Source organism: Pomacea canaliculata, linkage group LG3 (assembly GCF_003073045.1).
Source record: "Pomacea canaliculata isolate SZHN2017 linkage group LG3, ASM307304v1, whole genome shotgun sequence".
NCBI classification, from domain to species: Eukaryota; Metazoa; Mollusca; class Gastropoda; order Architaenioglossa; family Ampullariidae; genus Pomacea; species Pomacea canaliculata.
In genome coordinates, this window is record NC_037592.1 from 18,400,676 (window position 1) to 18,420,015 (window position 19,340).

Below are 19,340 nucleotides of genomic sequence, written 5' to 3' on the forward strand. Positions count from 1 at the left end.
GGCCACAAACGTTAACACATGATACTTGTAGGGTCTATGGACACAAATGGCCTCGATTTAGATGTAAACGAGAGAATGAAGCAAGGCTATAACCGCAATAATGGACAAGACAATCACTAACTGCATATGGGCCAGATGTCCACGCATAGCGTTTACAGACAGGGTCTATCCTCCATCCTGTCTTGTCGTCACACTTGGCTGAACACCCGTGTACACCAGGGCAGTCGTAGTCCGTGTGGCACCTAATTTCTCCCTCCAGTCCTTTATCCACTTTCTTCCATTTGATAACGCCGCCGTCAAATGATGGCGCAAAATCTTCTGTACAGACATTGCTTCCCTGCAGGTCATTATTTTCGCTTTTGAACAAGACCTCCTGATTGCTGTTAACACCCACGATGGACTCCAGTGGCGTGGCCGAGTGAAACTGAGCACTGCTGGTGCCGCCGTTGACGGTCACCTATGAAGATAATGTTACGATGTTAAATATGTATGGGTGCATTCATTCATAACAAAAGGAATCGGATGATAAATATAGTTCTATGTAATTATATTAATGTATCACAATTTGATACAGTTTACTCCAAATACATGCAGAGACACAAAAACGTATAGCACTTTAGAAGTGTACTGACTTATGTAATTTTGTGTGTAGAGAGTCGGCGTCGAACGGCCCAGGACTGTCCCTTTACCACGCAAGTAATAACCGGCCTTGAACTGCCACCCGCGGCTACTGGGTCATTGTTACATCGCAAGTTACGCCTAGATCTTGAGCCACTTAGGGAAACAAGGACCAGACGGGTGTATCCAGTGGCGCCACGTGGGCTGGGAAAGGGGGTGGATGGCTCTGGAATGTTCGACGGTAGGGAGAATAAGTAGCGTAGCTTGACAGTGGAGAGGCGCTTTTGGATTTGGGAGTGACCATGGACAGATGGCAGGCAAGCCGCCGAGTTCAAGTGAATAAAAACTACAGTTATGCGGAAATTTCGATCTTTGTTGTTTCTGGTACAAGTAGCCCAACAATAAGTAGCCATTAGATACTGACGTCTTGGTTACAAAATGAATTCAAGGAAAGGGAGAGAGAGTGTTCACGTACAGAGAGAGCTATATAGAGAAAAGAAGAGAGTAGTGGACAGCGGCAGTGTTTGTATGTCTGTCTCATTGGTGACGTTTTCTTGAAAATCTTTCCTAGACTTTAGAGAATTTACCTGAATAATATTGCTATTGACCAAGTGGAACTGGAGAAAAACTGTTGAGTTCAGTTTCATATTTGGAATGGGCACGACTGTGGTTGGTACCCTACTGTCCTTGCCAGACGTGTCTGGAACGTTTCCCTCGCCTTCTCCACGTATAACAAAGCGGTAGATTGTGTTATCTCCTTTTAAATCTACAAACGAACTGCAACGTTCAAGAAACACACCTTTCTTACTATGCTGTTTTGGAAAAACGGGAAAAATACTCTCTACACAACAATTAACAAGTTATGCCAAAGGTTTTCGTACCTGTAAGATCATGCCCACCGCCCTTCCCTCACTTACATACAGGCACACACGCCAACAACAACTTGTTTACACCTACTCCTTGTCCCGAATGAAAACCACCATGGATATCATCTTCCCAGATGTCAAAGGTTTAGGCCTTGTGATCTCCTTTTTCTCATCATCAAGCTAAAACAAACAGTGCAGTGTCGTATTCGATTGGTCATACTCAATGAAATCTGCATTCGTTATTTCCTAATGGATAATCATATGAGAGCTACGAAATCGAAAGCTTCATAGCCTAAGACCACATGCATAATTTTAGAAGACAGTGTCAGATCAGCAGGCTGTGGATTAAGAAGTAGAGCGATGCCAGTCGTCAATCATTTACGAAAGCTCCGTCAATCTAAGAGTTTATAATCAAACCAAGGAAAAGAAGAACTATAGCGTTTGCAATGGCGTTCAACTAGTACAGATGTTAATAGATGGATTAGTAAACTTTGGCGCTTAAAGTGCTAGCAGGTACTTAAATATTTTACACCTAGGGACCGAGATCTTATTACTCCCGCATATTTGTAAGCACATGCACCTAACCGTTAAATATTAACTTGGCTTTTCAAAACAGCTTTGAGAGATACACTTTAATAGAAATAAGAGAGTGTAGAAGAAACAGTTATTATTTAAAGCAAATTACACTATGTAGGCACCTTTAGCCGAGAAGACATCGACGTGCAATCGCCTAAATCTCGTTGTTAGAATCGGACTTAAAAAAAGCGACAAAAAAATTGGTGAAAATGATTTGTACTTTTTATCAATACTTACAATTTTGTTTTCCCCTATCAAGACACCTTCGTTGCACACGTCGTCAAATAGCCAACCGGTCAGGCTGCTACATACCACTGAAGACGACTTGCTGGTGCTCCGTACAAAGTTGCCATTGCATATGACATCAGCAATCAGAACACTACCATTTCTTCGGGCTTGTAGTACTTTACCGTTGAGGACTTTCGGAATATGGTTTGCTTCACACGCGTAGTCTTCCATAGGACGCTTTTAAGTTTAAAATTACATTTTGGTGCAGGGAATTGTGACTAAGTTATGAAATTGTAAACAAAGCGTTCAATTTAACAACTGCCAAATAACGAACTTTCAAAATCTCATAAAAATAATCGTAATAATCATAATAACAACAATCATAATAATCATAATAATCATATTTATAATCATATGTGTATTTCTATCTCGCATTTTTATGATCAACATAGGTGTCAGTCTCTGCGCTGACCAGTAACGATAAATAACCATTAGGTTTGAGACTATGGACAGTAACACAAGGGATACGTTGACTGTAGACAGTGTAAACATGGTGCGTTTCCTACTGGTTCACATGACAAACGATATTGCAAAAGGAGTGGAGGATATTAATTCAGGAACAGATGTATTTTGAAAGAGCGACAGATTGAAGCCTTTGAATGAGAGAGACGAACGTGATGTGGAATAGGGTTAGGACCTACCTCCACGGGATGTCGAGATACGCACTGCTCACTCATCACCCATCCTGCTTTCCTGTCGCAGTGGCTGGTAGACTGCCTTTGTTGATCAAGAAAGTCGTTGTTACACACGGCGCTACCCTCAAGCCTGTCCTGTGTCTTACGCACGTCAAGGCGCCGTTATCCAGTGACGGGCCAGCTCCTCTCTGCAGAAGTGGTTCTGTGGCGGTCGCCCACCACGTCAATCGCCATAACGACCAACGACGTAGACAAGTGCATCAGGTCTTTAAAGTTTGTAGCCAGAAGGGTACATATATCTATAAAAGCCGTTGATCACGAGCTAAACAAAAGAAATGTTTCAGCATGTTTATTACGTGCTGTAGCAATAACAGGCGTAAAGTCATTTACTAGAAATGAAAAATTAAACCTGAAGCTAGCAACCCAAAACTATTGCATATAACTATGATGGGTGGTTCATTTCATACACCTCAAGATGTCTCATCTCCTTATATATCTTATGCTTTTTTCTCTTCTTTTTCTTCTCTACGTATAGCACACAAATTTAAACACACACACACACAATCTCACACACTTCAGCGACGCGTGTTCGTTTTGCCACAAGGACTGGATCTGGTGAGAAGACACCAAGTACTTCTTACTCCTTTAGGTCACTGACAAAGGTAGTGTCAATACCTTTCCTATTTAATGGTAAAGGAACACCAAAGCACAAAAACTGCTTACTCGTTCCCGTTAGACACACGTAAATATCTAGGTAAACCATTCAATATATAACATTTGCTTACATTTACAAAACATTACGTTACAAAGTACATCTTACCTCGATATCTTTATCTGAGTGAATTTTTCAATTTCATGAACGCTCTTGCATTCCGCTTTACTGTCACAAGATTTTAAATTTTTTTTTGTTGTCGCCAAATACGTTAACATACTGCTAGCGAGTACCGTTCCATTCATCAAGGTCGAATCGAAATGAATCCGGTTATTTACTCCATCTCTCAACGAAATAACAGGTCTGAAAAAAGTCAAAAGGCCACAGTAATATCAGCCTAATTTTTATTGATTTCCTTTTTAGTTCAATTTCACTGCGTTAAGCGATATTTTCAGCATAGCACTCTGCAATGTTGTCGAACAACTTCTAGTTTTTGACATGTACCATTCATGTAACAGTGTAAGATTTTTGACCGGCGAACCCGTCGTAGGAGAACTCACAAACCGATGTTTCCCTGCTTGACGCTAAACCCTTCTTATTATAGCCTCCTAAGCAATAACACACCAAAAATGTGGCAAAACAAATAGCATATTCAACTTACTCAAGCGACTTACTAACTTAGATCGTTTGAATCCTTCGTGTGTTGATAAAGGGGGACTACAATGAGACGCCTTACCTTCTGTCTCCTACAGTGCTGGCTGTCAAATACAATTCCTGCTCAGCTCTTAGAGAGTTCGGGTAGATTGAAAGACTGTATTTGCCTGCGGAAAATGTCATTTTTTAAATACAACTACTTTGTTAAGAAAAGCTGATTGGCCACTGATTCGTTCGGCCACAAACTTAACACATGATACTTGTAGGGTCTATGGAACAAATGGCCTCGATTAGATGTAAACGAGAGAATGAGCAAGGCTATAACCGCAATAATGGACAAGACAATCACTAACTGCATATGGCCAGATGTCCACGCATAGCGTTTACAGACAGGGTCTATCCTCCATCCTGTCTGTCGTCACACTGGCTGAACACCCGTGTACACCAGGGGCAGTCGTAGTACGTGTGGCACTTAATTTCTCCTCCAGTCCTTTATCCACTTTCTTCCATTTGATAAAGCCGCGTCAAATGATGGCGCAAAATCTTCTCTACAGACATTGCTTCCCTGCAGGTCATTATTTCGCTTTTGAACAAACCTCCTGATTGCTGTTAACACCCACGATGGACTCAGTGGCGTGGCCGAGTGAAATCTGAGCACTGCTGGTGCCGCCGTTGACGGTCACCTATGAAGATAATGTTACGATGTTAAATATGTATGGGTGCATTCATTCATAACAAAAGGAATCGATGATAAATATAGTTCTATGTAATTATAATTAATGTATCACAATTTGATACAGTTTACTCCAAATACATGCAGAGACACAAAAACGTATAGCACTTTAGAAGTGTACTGACTTATGTAATTTTGTGTGTAGAGAGTCGGCGTCGAACGGCCCAGGACTGTTCCTTTACCACGCAAGGTAATAAAACCGGCCTTGAACTGCCACCCGCGGCTACTGGGTCATTTAATCGCAAGTACGCTTAATCTTGAGCCACTTAGGAACAAAGACCAGACGGGTGTATCCATTGGCGCCACGTGGCTGGAAAGGGGTGGATGGCTCTGGAATGTTCGACGTAGGAGAATAAGTAGCGTAGCTTGACAGTGGAGAGGCTTTTGGATTTGGGAGTGACATGGACAGATGCAGGCAAGCCGCCGATTCAAGTGAATAAAAAACTACAGTTATGCGAAAAAAAATTTCGATCTTTTGTTTCTGTACAAGTAGCCCCAACAATAAGTACCATTATATACTGACCGTCTTGGTTACAAAATGAATTCAAGGAAGGGAGAGAGAGTGTTCACGTCAGAGAGCTATATAGAGAAAAGAAGAGAGTGGGTGACAGCGGCAGTGTTGTATGTCTGTCTCAATTGTGACGTTTTCTTGAAAATCTTTCCTAGACTTTTAGAGAATTACCTGAATTATATTGCTATTGACCAAGTGAACTGGAAAAAACTGTGAAGTTCAGTTTCATATTTGAATGGCACGACTGGTTGGTACCTACTGTCCTTGCAACGTGTCTGGAACGTTTCCCTCGCCTTCTCCACGTATATACAAGCGGTAGATGTGTTATCTCCTTTTAAATCTACAAACGAACTGCAACGTTCAAGAAACACACCTGTCTTACTATGCTTGTTTTGGAAAACGGAAAAATACTCTCACACAACAATTAACAAGTTATGCCAAAGGTTTTCGTACCTGTAAGCTTATGCCCACCGCCCTTTCCTCACACTGACATACACGCACACACGCCAAAAACAACTTGTTTACACCTACTCCTTGTCTCGAATGACAACCACCATGGATATCGTCTTCCCAGATGTCAAAGGTTTTGGCTTTGTGATCGGCTCTTTATCCTTCTTTTCAAAAAAAAGTGCACTGTTGTATTACATCGGAAATACACAATGCCTCCTCATTTCCTACAGTCAAATCTTGTGTGATTTTCGAAATTGAAAATGTAATAACAGAGATTATGTGAATAGTAAAAGTCAGTTTGATATCATAAGGCTGATGGCAATGGGTTTGTTTGTTTCCAGTCATCAATTACTGAAGAAATCTAGTTTAGTCCTATTGTTTGCAAATAATAGTTGTAAATAATATTATCGCTTCTTTAAATGAAAAAAAAAAAATGAAACAACGAAAACAGATTTTGTTTTAAGAGCAAAACTTTCTGTATGTACATCAAGAAAACTTGCTACATGCTACATATTACTTACGAAAATTTCCTGGTTCTCCATCCATGTATGCTACATCAGAACTTAGATAACCAATATTTGTCTGTTTGCGTTACACAGGTGGTCTTCAACACGACGCATTTTAGCGTTAATTGCATTTTATTACATGTGATTACGACAAAAGTTAGGATACCACAACAACAAAAAAATCTACTTAAAAATTAAAAAAGGAAAACAATTATTGCTTACCCCCACGGTAATTAGAGATACGCACTGCTCACTCATCACCCATCCTGCGTTACTGTCGCAGTGGCTGGTAGAGTTGCTTTTCTTGATCAGTGCGAATTTGTTGTTACACACGGCGCTACCCTCAAGCCTGTCCTGTGTCTTACGCCAAGTCAAGGCGCCGTTATCCAGTGATGGGGCCAGCTCCTCTCTACAGAAGTTGGTTTTATGACGGTCACAGACCAGGTCAAGCGCCAGTATGACCATCGAGGTAGACAAATGTGTCATGTCTCGAAAGTTGTAGCCAGAAGAGTAGATATATCTATGAAATCCGTTGATTTCGAGCTTTAAAAAAAACCGGTGTTTCTTTTGGATTAAAATAGCAATGACTATTGTTGTAAATGTCATTTACTGAACAATTATAGTTTTAAGTAAAAACAATGTGTCATGATTATCGCGCATTATTGTTATAACTGAGGGCTCTTTTAGTCTTTCACTGTTACATTGACATACAGGTAGTCGTTGAGTTACGACAAACCGGCCATGTTTCGATATGGTCGTAAATCGTCAGCCTTAAATTACCGCAAGTATAATATTCTTGGTAATCATATTGTAATTATCTTCAAGACAGAGATTATCTAACTGAAATAAATGTCCAGCTGCATTATCCAGCATTAGTAAATTCTTGAAAGTCCTCTCTCCAAACAACGCCTACGCACATGAGGAATAACAGAACTACTAAACGAGTCTTCAAACAAGTGATTTACCGGGCTACTACTCAAGTTGCTAATTGAGTAGCGCGGGCTGTGTATCAGGAGTGGTGAGACCTAGAAAACTATCGTACGGTCCCCACGGAAACATTCACCTACTCTCTGCTCCCTTGCCAGTCATGGCCATCGTAAAGTTGAACAGTCGTAAGTCGCATAGGTCGTAAGTCTGCGACTACTTATATATACATATACTGACACACAAAAAGAAACACATACACGTGCACTACCGGAATGAGCGTGGTGTGCTCATTTCCGCTCAGTGTGATTAAATTTCGTAAAAAGACGTCAATAACTGCTAGTGGAGTCTATTTTTTTTTTGGGTCATTATTTGTCTTCGACGTTACAACCGTTTCTACTAAGGTGAAAGTGTAACTTTCCGAACAACAAATACTTTCACCACCTTAAGGTAAATGCCCGCAGGTGATCTCGATGCTGTTTCCATGTGGGCACGTGCATCACCATGGACTGCTACTGTTGCTTAGTGGCAAAGAAACACTAGAAATAAAGGTTACTGTTTACTGGGTTCTAGTTAGACAAACACAACATATTTAAGTATGCATTAGTTTGTAGACATTCGTTATACAACGACATTATGGATAAAAGTACATCTTACCTCGATATTTATGTCTCTGTAAAATCTAAATTTCATAAACACGTTTCCTGCCTGCATTGCTGTACACAGGTTTTTAAAGTTCACTTTTTCTTTCCAAATACCATGAATGTAAGTGTTAGCATGTACTGTTTTATTTTCAAGGTCAAATTGAAAGTGAATCAGGTTATTCGTTCCACTTCTGAACGATATGTTATGTCTGAAAAGAAAAAAAGTCAAATAATATCACCGAAATCTCATTAGGAGTCCTCTTTTTTCCCTTTGACATTACGGAACACTCTTCGAGCCAATGATTCCCTCGTTTTTTTAAACCTCTAAAACTGTCGTAAGCCTTTTCACCGTACTAAAGTGGTCAAAGGAGGAAAATAGAGATGTACCTAAGTAGCGATAGTTACTTCTTATAGTAGCCTTCTAGGCAATAATATGTGAGCTATATGGTAGAACAGATATAGTATCAAGCAACCCTCTAACTTCTGTAGCACACATCGTGCAATTTTAAATACTTTTCATATATCCTTTCAAACTGACTACAATGAGATACGATACCTTTTGACTCCTACTGTGTTCCCTGACAAACAGATTTCCCGCTCTGCTTTTATTGATTCGGGTAGAAGAAAAACTTTATTTGCCTGCGAAAAATATAATTCCAAGATTTGATTTTTAAATACAACTATATCAAGAAAGCCAATTGCAACATGAGAATGCATATTGTTTGTACCAGTACTATCTGAAATTGCCTTGAAATTGATGATTGTTGATGATGATGATGATGATGATGATGATGACGACGACGACGACGACGACGATGACGACGATGAGGGCAATGACGACGACGATATGATTATGGGTATTTGTAATGCACAGCACCACGACAAAGATAATTCGCACTCTCTACGCAGACCAGTACATTGGAACCTCGGTTAGCGAACGCCTCGGATAGCGAATGTTTCGGTTAACGAACAAAACTTTCGTTAAAAGTTTGTCTCGGATAGCGAACAAAATTTCGGATAACGAACAGCCACGTGAACCACACGTGACCGACCAGCATGTCGTCATTCGCGCTCGAGACACAGTTACGATCGGTCGTTCTTTATCTATGCGCATCCTTCTTATTTAGAGATTTTTATGCTTTATTTCAATAAGATAATCCTCAATAAGGGCTCCAAAGAAGATTAAGAGCAATTAATAGTAGTGAGGTAATGAAAGGAAGCGGCAACAATGAATTGAATGATTCAAAGTATGAAGGTGGATGCGTCTGTAGGATATGTGAAGTCGTATTACCGAGAGTTTACAAAAAAGGCAAAGGAACAGACACTGGACAAGATTTTCCTTTAGCCTCAAAGCTACAGAAAGGAAAGTCACCCGATTTTATAATGTCACGTGTGCTCATGGAGGGGGAATCAAAGCAGTAATTTCATCCCTTCCTCCCCACACCTGCTTCCAACCACGCCGTCAAAACGGCAAGTTTTCTGATGTTTATTGTTTTTATGTTTATTTAACTCCATTTATATTGCATTATAACTGTTCTCATTACAAATACCTATATAGCCTGTAACTTTCAAATATTAGCGAGTCAACAGGGGCTGGGAACCAATTAAATCTATTTCCTTTATTTCTTATGGAAAAAATTGTTTCGGATAACGAACATTTTGGATAACGAACAGCTTTCCAGAACGGATTAAGTTCGTTAACCGAGGTTCCACTGTAATGATAAATATAGTTGCATTATACTGTAAGTGATTTGTTCGGTAATCAAAGTTAAGGTTCGTGTGTAAAAATGGCCTTGAATTAGATGTAAACAAGAGAATGAGGTAAGGCTATAACCGCAATCAGGACAAGACAATCACTAACTGCATATGGGCCAGATGTCCACGCATAACGTTTACAGACAGCGTCTATCCTCCATCCTGTCTTGTCGTCACACTTGGCTGAACACCCGTCTACAGGAAAGCAGTCGTAGTCCGTGTGGCACCTAATTTCTCCCTCCAGTCCTTTATCCACTTTTTTCCATTTGATAACGCCGCCGTCAAATGATGGCGCAAGATCTTCTCTACAGACATTGCTTCCCTGCAGGTCATTATCTTTGCTTTTGAACAAGATCTCCTGATTGCTGTTAACACCCACGATAGATTCCATTGGTGTGGCCGAGTGAAACTGAACACTGCTGTTCCTTCCGTTGACAGTCACCTAAGAAAAAAAGACGACACGTTTGAAGACATAGTTACGATGTAAAATACAGACGAGTAGATATATATATATATATTACTGCATGAATCAGATGATAAATTGATAAATAAAACTGTATATTAATAAATAAAAGTAAAATTAATTCTAAAATGTTTACACAAAATCCGTACAAAGATTAAAAACAAACGATAAGCGGGAAGAGGGGGAAAGAAGGCGGACGCAGAGAGAGAGAGAGGGGTGTACAGCGGCAGTGTTTGTATGTATCATTGGTGACGTTCTCTTGAAAACCTTTCGGTAGACTTTAAAGAATTTACCTCAATGGTATAGTTATTGACCAAGTGGAACTGGAGAAAAAGGGTTGAATTGAGTTTTATATTCGGATTTGGAACGAGTGTGGATGGAGACACATTTCCCTTGCCAGATGGGTCTGCAAATATTGCCTGGCGTTCCACCGATATAATGAACCGGTAGACTTTGTCTTTTCCTATTAGATCTACAAACGAGCTGCAATGTACAAGACAGTCTTTTCTTACTATGTTTTTCTTGAAAAGCTTTGCACTCTCTACATGACAATTATCAAGTTGTAAATGTTTTCATACGTATAAACTTTACTCTTCGCACTTCCTTCACAGCTACATTCACACCAATATCCAACAAGAAAGTCTTTACACGTACTTGTTGTCCCGAATAAGAACTGTCATGGTTATTTTATCCCCAGATGGCAAAGGCTCAACAACTGTAGTCCTCACGTTTTTCTCTAATGTATCCTTAAACAAAGAGTGCACTGTCGAATGGGATTGGTAACACACAATGAAACCTAAGTTTCCTATTTCCTACAGGGTTAGTATAATCTTATGCTAGTTGCTAAATCATAAGTTTCATAACATAAATCAAACATAATATTAGAAGACAGTGTGAGATCATCAGGCTGATGATAAAGAAGTAAAGGAAGGGATCTGCCTACCATAAATCTTGGTAGACATCCTCCGTTCATGAACCACGTGTCGGCTAAGCAGAACGCTTTTGGAGGCGTATTTCCCTTCCAAGTGATGTTTCCCTTGTTGCAGGTGACATTGCCCTCCACCGGCCATATCTTTTCATTCCACGCTACTTGACCAAGTGGAAATTCAGGAGCATCTGATATGTTGCATATTCTACCTGTAGAAACACGCTTTTATCAAAATGGAACCATTGGTATACCTAAGTGTAAAATTTCTCAATGACACTTAATTTTCATCTTATTTCTAATGCTTTGTATGTGATGAATGCAATACACGATGTAATCATCATTCTTGCATACCACATCAAAAGTGTACAAATGGAAATGGTAAGATTTTTAACAATGTTTTACTATACAGCAATTCTGACGATGACATTTAAACAGTTTCATATGTCTGTGTTTCAGCCACTAACAGTAGTGCTTAAAGTAAACTAATATCTTAAATGTACTTTATGAAAAATATCTGCTTTAAAGAGCATCATGCCCCTCCTGGTGGTGATAGTGCAGATAGTTTCTACTTTAAGAGTTGTAATTAAAAATATCATACGCGATACAACACTATATCAAACCCACATCTACACAGAAATATCCAGTGCAGAGCACCATTTCAAAAAGTCAACACATTTGACTTATCTAGATTAAAACCCAGAGAACCAGTAAAGAGCTTTCAACTGGTCTTGCAGTCCAATGATTGTGTTGAATACTAAGGCAGTATCATCAGCAAACTGTAAAATAAATAGCCCAATAAGGTCAGGGGCCAGCTGTATCTCTAACTCAGTCATATCCTTTGTATATGTGTCGAGGAGTTAGTTCAATAGTACAGGGCTACATAGGTTCCCTTTAGACCACTTAGGCATTGAATACAATCAGATGTTTGCACCAGCTTTCACTCTAGTTTTTATACTGATGTACATATTTTATAGCTTAAAGTAATTTCCTTTAATCCAAATTTTTCAAGCACATTCCTTAGTTTGTTTTTATTAATAATAATAATCATAATAATTTTAAAAATGCAAAATTTGTAAAGCGCATACTCATACGCCTTAGGAGTATACTCAGCGATTAAGAATAAGATAATTAAACCCATTTCAAAAGCTTAATTAAAGTCTTTTAAAGGAGGATATACCTTTTTATGATGGGGTAGGTTCTGCTGAATTAATGCCATAAGCATAAAAGTTTAATCTGCAGTTACGTGGCCTCTCCTACTCCATGTTTGTCTGTCACCAATATTTATAGGATTCTTCATTGAAGCCAGCCAACTCAGCTGTCTTTTTATTTTAAAACATCTGATAGTTTCTCCTTTCTAGAAAACAATGCTGTTTCATTATTTTTCTTCGAATTGGTATGATATCCGTTACTGTACTATTGGACTGAGCTACTATATTTGGGATTGTCAATGTTTTGCTTGTATTGGAAACACATAAGCTAAGCCATTTTATTAAACATATAGCAAAGTCATCTGACTTTAAAGATAGTGCTGCTAACCTTCTTAATAGAGGAAGACAAGAGTGAGCTGAATGCTACTGCGAACTGTACAACTTCCAGCTGGCGAAAGTCCCGAACATCCTGTTCCGGAAGACGACCCCGTGAACCAAGTCTTATAATCAAATAATCCAATCAAAGTAATGTTGAAGGTGAAGAAACTGCTCGCTAAAGATATGAACGACTGTAGAGCTGGCAAAAGTGCAGTTGGGCAAAACTTAGACTGTCGCACTCTCATCGACAGATTGCTTTAATAGTTAACGATCTTCAACATAAATAATAATAAAAAAAAAACTTACACAAAGCGTTTGCAAAGTTCACATCTGCTTCTTCACTGATGGTTATATTAGTCAGCTTCCTCAATGTAGTCGCTGAAACGTATCTGAAAATCTTCGTAGATCCTACAACCAGCTGCATGAAAAGAATTATTTACATTTTACTGAACTCGTAATTTAACACTCACTTCTCACAGTTGGCACTGAATATTATTTATTTTTGTACACAGTTAACAAAAAAACAAAAAAAAAAACAAAACAAAAACTGACAAATAACGACAAATGCGCTGAGTTTAAAAAAAAATAATCAGAATAAATTTTTTTCCTTTTTGCTTAAAGATTCTCCCCTTATTCTGTGAATAAAACCGTAAAACTCCTCTCTGTAGCCAAATCAGATCGGTACATTTATGAGCAAGTGAGGATAGAGTCATGCAGCTAGCGGTGAGTCTAAATGAAAGTGTGGAATATAGCATCATAGTCACAGAACAACAAAATGCGAATGTATTCACTATTTTACCCCTGCTTACCCCGAGAGTCTTCACGCTCTCTGCAATCAGCTTAATGTGCGTCTTTGTGCCCACAACAAAAGGGAACAAACGCCAGAACTTGGTTTCAGCCATAATTTGTCCATCTTTCACCGTGTGAACGAAAATGTGTTTGCTGATGTCAGTACCATTAATACGGGTTTTAAAGATGACTCGTATGACTATTGCAGTGTGGTTAGATGGGTCCGATAGTCTCACCGTAAACCTGACAGAAACAGCCAAAAATGAGCCACACTTTTGCATTCACAAAACAGGACCAAGCGGCACTTAAATGATATCTAAAAATTAAAACTGCTCTAAAGAAGCAAATTCGGAACCTTTCCTTTCAAAAATATCTCATATGCTATTTATAGGCGTTGCACAAATGCACGTAAAAAATGTACTGAAATAATCGAAAGTGTAGTCTAATCGCATTATCATAACACAGAGTCATGGCAAAGTAATAATAAGTGTGATTTAGTTGGTAATACAGATGTGGTAGCAGGCGTGTTGTTGGCGTCCATGTTAATACACTGTTGCTGGGATGTGACCATACGACATGCATCGGTATTTCGCTTTACTTACGACGTGTTCGTCTTTGGGGTCAGAATGGCACCGAAAGTGAACTTGCTCCCAGCTTTCAGCTTAAGAACTAGAGAGAAAATAGTTCCTTTCGCCTGCAACAGGCACGCGCGCGCACACACAGACATCAATGTATAAATCATTAGGCCTGAACATTCACGTCAGTATTCAAATGAACTCATCATTGATCACACAGATGCTGGCTGAATGAAAGGCTGCCAACGCGTTACACTCATTAAAGTATCCCTCTTAAAGAGTAATAAATCTTCTTGTATTTAATAATCTTTGTTTACAGTTTGACAGGATTACCAGTGATATCTCCCGTTGACATCACATATTTCCACGATTTTCTAATTTGTGTGTGGTCTATGTGATCTGTGTGTGCTTACATAATCAGAAAAACTTCGAACATTCAACTTCATACAGAGACAAGAATTTCTTTGTTTCTAATGATAGGATCAAAACAAAATTTACTTATATTCGCATAAAACTTCATAATCATGTTTTCACTTCTGTAAGACCGTTAGACCTTTAACGTGTCAAGAGATTTCTGAGATGGAAAGTCTCACTTTGGTGGCGGCGCGCACAACAATTTTAACAAAATATGAACTTGAACTAAACTCTCTCGAGCTGTGGACAGACTTTAGAAAAAGGTACTTACAGGGGAGAGCCACAGATAACGCCAGCATTTCCCGTTCTGCAGCCACTTGCCATCTACGCACTGAGCTGCAGGCCGTTGTCCCAAATAAACAAAGTTTTTCTGACATGAAATATCTCCGTTGAATGAATTCCATTTTGCTGCTTCGGCATTCTCAAAGACTGGGCGATTTTTTATGTCGCAGTATTTTCTTTGAGCCTCCACACTGGACAGTATTGTATTCGGGATATCAGATTTTAAAAAACCCACACGATTCTCTCTAGTCCAATCGAATACTTTTCTTTAAAAAAAAAAAAGATTTTAAACTTTAAATGACAAATAACAGATCTGTATTAGATGGGTCCGATAGTCTTACCATATACCTGTCAGAAACAACCAACAATGAGCCACACTTTTGCATTCACAAAACAGGACATTTACATTTATAGTATAAGCTAAAATTATGTCATCGAAACTTCGCCCATAGAAAGTTAATGAACTTATTACTACAAAACAAAGACACCACAATACAACAAGAATATAAGATTATACGTTAAGAGATGGGAGTTGATATTTATTGTGACTTTTAAAAAAAAATGTTGAGTAATGGAAAAACTAACATATGGTGTTTGTGAATTTTTTTTTTTTTTAGACAGGGTTAGTAAAAAGTAGGATTTGTTTGCCGTAGACCGGAGACCAAGTTATCAACGATTTGATAAAAAGGTTATAGAAGTCTTTAAACTGGCCGACTTAACTGCAAACTTGACTCAACTGAGTTCGTGCTTGGCGAGAATCGACGACGGTGTGTATGAGCGAACTTGACTGCATGGGTCAATGCGGTGACCTCTCGTCATTGAAGGGGATTCCCTTCCGTCATTGGTTGAGACAAACAGCCAATCAACAATCGCGTTCCTCGTGAAAGCGCCTTGCTTTGTTCTTTCTATTCACTACTAAAACGATTTCGCTGAGATTCGCCTGAGTGTGAAGGTGGAAGCAACATTCAACAAAACTATGATAAAGAAGAAAGATCGCATGGCAAACTGTATCGTACTCGCAGACTGCGAAGAAAAATCTTCAACTTGGGAAAAAAAGCTGGAGCTTGCAGCCGAACCTCGTGATGAGCAGAAAAAAATATGGGGAGAGAGAAAAAAATGGTCCCACCTTAAAGCTAGGGCCATCGTGTACGTCAGCACCATGCAAAGGGTACCAACTGCAAGCCAAGTTTATTATAACTGACCCAGACTCAAGACTCAGACACGTTAACAACTATGGCGTCAATTCCAAAGATTAATCTCTTCAGCGTGCCATTACAGTTCCTAAATTTAAAAAAAAAAAAAGTCCTGAACAGAATCTGTTTGTGAGACGGATAATTTGTATCCATTGATCAGTAAAGGGACGAGCCACTGCCAACCTCTACGAATGTGTACATGGATAGAATTGTGCTTTCGTGACTAAACACACACACACACACACATCGGCAGGTTTTGGAGAGTCAGCAGTGATATCAGCAAGAAAATAACACACAAAACAAGGAAACATTTTATAAAGACGATGAAGGTAAAGTTTTTCTTTTAAAATTGATATGACTCTGATACAATGCTTTATAGAATATCAAATGTAATTTTAACAGGTTTTAGTTCTGTTTTTAGTTCCATCCAAATTCTGTCATAGATAAATGTGTGCTGAAATGATCATTTATATATTGCGTCCAGCAGACAGATGTACACTTCAATGATTGTTTTCTGCGCAGGACATTTGGCCTTTTTTGGTCTAAATTGACCGCTTAATGGCTTTGAAGTCCTGTATATGTTACTGTGTGGTTAATATATAAAGTTACAATCCTTGATGTTATAGCGAAGCCAACTCCTTGTTGTAAATATAAATAGGTGATTGGCTGCCTCACACATATTGGTGCACGCGCAGACACACACACACACTGGCACAAGCTGAAACCAACAATTCCTGTAAATGAAAATGGATTTAATGGCAAACATGGGAGCTTACACAAAATGCAATCATTTACCAATTTTGGAACACAAATCTTGCTATGCTATATATATATACACACACAAAAACTTTGTATGGTACCTATCTGGTGGTTCTGCCTTTTCTTCTGATTTTGATTAGCATCACACAATCAATGTATGACAGATAACAAAATAAATTTAGGAGAACTGTGATGGTATGTAAGTTAAATTTTTAGCTATCTTGCAAGTCATGACGTTGAAAAATGAACAAAGCAGCAGGATTAACCTAGGATTAGATAAATTGGTTACCTAGCACAATTGCTCCTATACTAGAGACTACTAACTGTAGTTGACAAAAAAAGGGACACTCTAATACTGTCTAAAATATCAAGCTGTATGGTATGTAAAAAGTAACCATTTTACTAACCCTGTAAAGTACAACACACAACCATCAGCATTTCAAACATTTGAAGAGGAAGGAAGGCATGCTAGATTATTTTGGTGACTTATTCTGGGCCTATATATAAGGACACAATGGAAAGACACTACTTATCTGTGCCTTGGGTCCCTTTAGTAATTTTTTTTTAATTTGTGCAGCCTCTATCACAGACCTGGGCAAACGCCGGCCCGCGGGCCGCCTCCGTCTCTGAGCCACCAGTGTATTGGGTAAATTTGAGAACTATATTAGTCCGGCCCTCTAGAACCATTCCAGTTTCTCATCCGGCCCCTTGGGAAAATTAATTGCCCACCCCTGCTCTATCAGCAAAAATGATTCTGTTGACTTAACATGGGCAACAAACATTTCAGTCACACCACAACAGTAAATGTCATTTTGTTGATTTTGCAGGCTGTGCACATAAGATTAGTTACAACTCAACCAATGCACAAATGGTAAGGCCCCTAAAGGTGACTGCTCCCACTTCACATGCCACCATTCACTGGAAGTGTCTGTACTGTAGCAGCACCCAGCGAAAGCTATGGATCATCTTTTTAAAGAAACCAGTCAACAGGTTAAAAAAAACTAAAAAACAAAAATTCAACAAGGGATGGTAATAGACTGCTTTAATTGATAAGGAGATGCAGGAGATGTACGCTGAGGATGAACTTATTGTGAAAAATATGGTTTTGATTAAGATTTAGTGGACCAATGTCAGACTGGCACAGCTCAGTAAATATTTTGAATTTAAAAAATTGAAAGCTGCAACTACCTGAAGAAGAAGCTTTAAAAATATTTCAGTTTGGACTGTATTAAGAGCAAAAAGTGAGAGGAAAGTAAAAATTGAGGTTCACCCAGATTATTGGACTATTTTACATTTACAATCACTGAAGATGGTACATGCTGCAGTGGCATAGGAAAGATGCTTTGCTTGATGGGGGAAAGGGGGTTAGCAAACGTCATGCTGACAGTGAATATTGTTCACATTTATTCATCCTCTGTACTGTTTTGAAGGGGAAGCTTTCCCCCTTACTCCCCCCCTTCCCCTGATTCCTAATCCACTGTACTGAGGTTTCTTGCACTGTGGAGTTCTAGCCCTATGCTCCTGTTTTTAGTCATAGTTTTCAGTGTACTCACTATTCTATGTTTATGTGCTTTATGTCAATGCTAGAACAAGTCTTCTTATAACCAACTTTGCAATTTGTGTTTAGATTATTACACTTGTATTCAAAATGTGTTATCACATGTCTTGAAATATTTTTTTGATTATCACTTTAATTTTTTGTGGGCTTCCTTGACTTCTGATACATTTTGATTTTTTATCTCCAATTTAAGTAGACCTTAGTATTCAAAAAGTCACTTTTGTATTGAAAAAGATATATTCCTAACTCAGTCTATAATTAAAAATTCTTATATGTGCTTATTACATTCTTTGTGAACCCAGTTTTCATACTTTATTCTGAGAAAAGAAGTAACAGTGAAATTTGTTGTTGTGAATCCACCAAAAAAGTTTGCAACATAGTCTTTAAAATAAGTCAAACTATGATGCACTTACAGTAAGTAAAAAAAAAAAACAGCAGTCTTTATGTTTACTGATTTTTAACACAAACACTTCCACTTATACACCCTATCTAGGCAAAATTATCATGACTGTTATATGCATGCATTTGATAAGCAGAAAGAACAGAAGGTCAAATGGGAAGCATGTGTTCTAAATAATCTTCCATTTTATGTTCTGATTTATGAGAAAAAAAGACTCACCACTGGAAATATCTCTCAACCATTCTTGTTAAGCGACCAGATGACCTCACAGCACCATTATCTCCCTCATTCAACTCAAATCCGAAGAATGTGATTTATCCGAATCTGAATGTGCTATCCAAATTCTAGTCAAAACATTATGCAAAACAGTGCAGGAAATGCTGAACTTGAGTTCAAATTCTGGGTCATATATTTCCAAAAACGGAAAAAACTGACCCTGGCCCAGTCTACGACACAGTTTGTGCTTATGTAAGCATTACAGATCAGCTGGCTGTTGATCATAATCTGGAAGGACTGCAGCATAAAATGTCAGTGCTACCATCAGCTGCCTGATAGGCGGTAAGGTAGTGAATGTTCTTTTGTATCAAGTCGCCGGAATCGAAAAGAGCAGACAACTCTTCGTCGTTGTATAGAGCAAAACG

The 19,340-nt window shown here is 38.8% G+C and overlaps 1 protein-coding gene across 3 annotated transcripts in view; it reads right to left on the reverse strand.

Moving 5' to 3' along the window:
* Positions 1 to 19,340, reverse strand: part of LOC112560318 — a 33,980-nt gene that overhangs the window by 12,568 nt on the left and 2,072 nt on the right. For 2 of the 3 annotated variants that reach the window (XM_025232097.1, XM_025232096.1), the window contains exons 4-17: positions 14,779 to 14,980; positions 14,121 to 14,212; positions 13,539 to 13,761; positions 13,036 to 13,147; positions 11,219 to 11,412; positions 10,930 to 11,021; positions 10,569 to 10,758; positions 9,919 to 10,254; positions 8,614 to 8,696; positions 8,071 to 8,266; positions 6,712 to 7,032; positions 6,065 to 6,147; positions 1,206 to 1,395; positions 122 to 457 (exon numbers count right to left, since the gene is read on the reverse strand). In XM_025232097.1, the coding sequence (XP_025087882.1) occupies positions 122 to 457; positions 1,206 to 1,395; positions 6,065 to 6,147; positions 6,712 to 7,032; positions 8,071 to 8,266; positions 8,614 to 8,696; positions 9,919 to 10,254; positions 10,569 to 10,758; positions 10,930 to 11,021; positions 11,219 to 11,412; positions 13,036 to 13,147; positions 13,539 to 13,761; positions 14,121 to 14,212; positions 14,779 to 14,980 (2,650 nt within the window). The remainder of the gene's footprint in view (positions 1 to 121; positions 458 to 1,205; positions 1,396 to 6,064; positions 6,148 to 6,711; positions 7,033 to 8,070; positions 8,267 to 8,613; positions 8,697 to 9,918; positions 10,255 to 10,568; positions 10,759 to 10,929; positions 11,022 to 11,218; positions 11,413 to 13,035; positions 13,148 to 13,538; positions 13,762 to 14,120; positions 14,213 to 14,778; positions 14,981 to 19,340) is intronic. The other variant, XM_025232098.1, reaches the window with a different exon arrangement.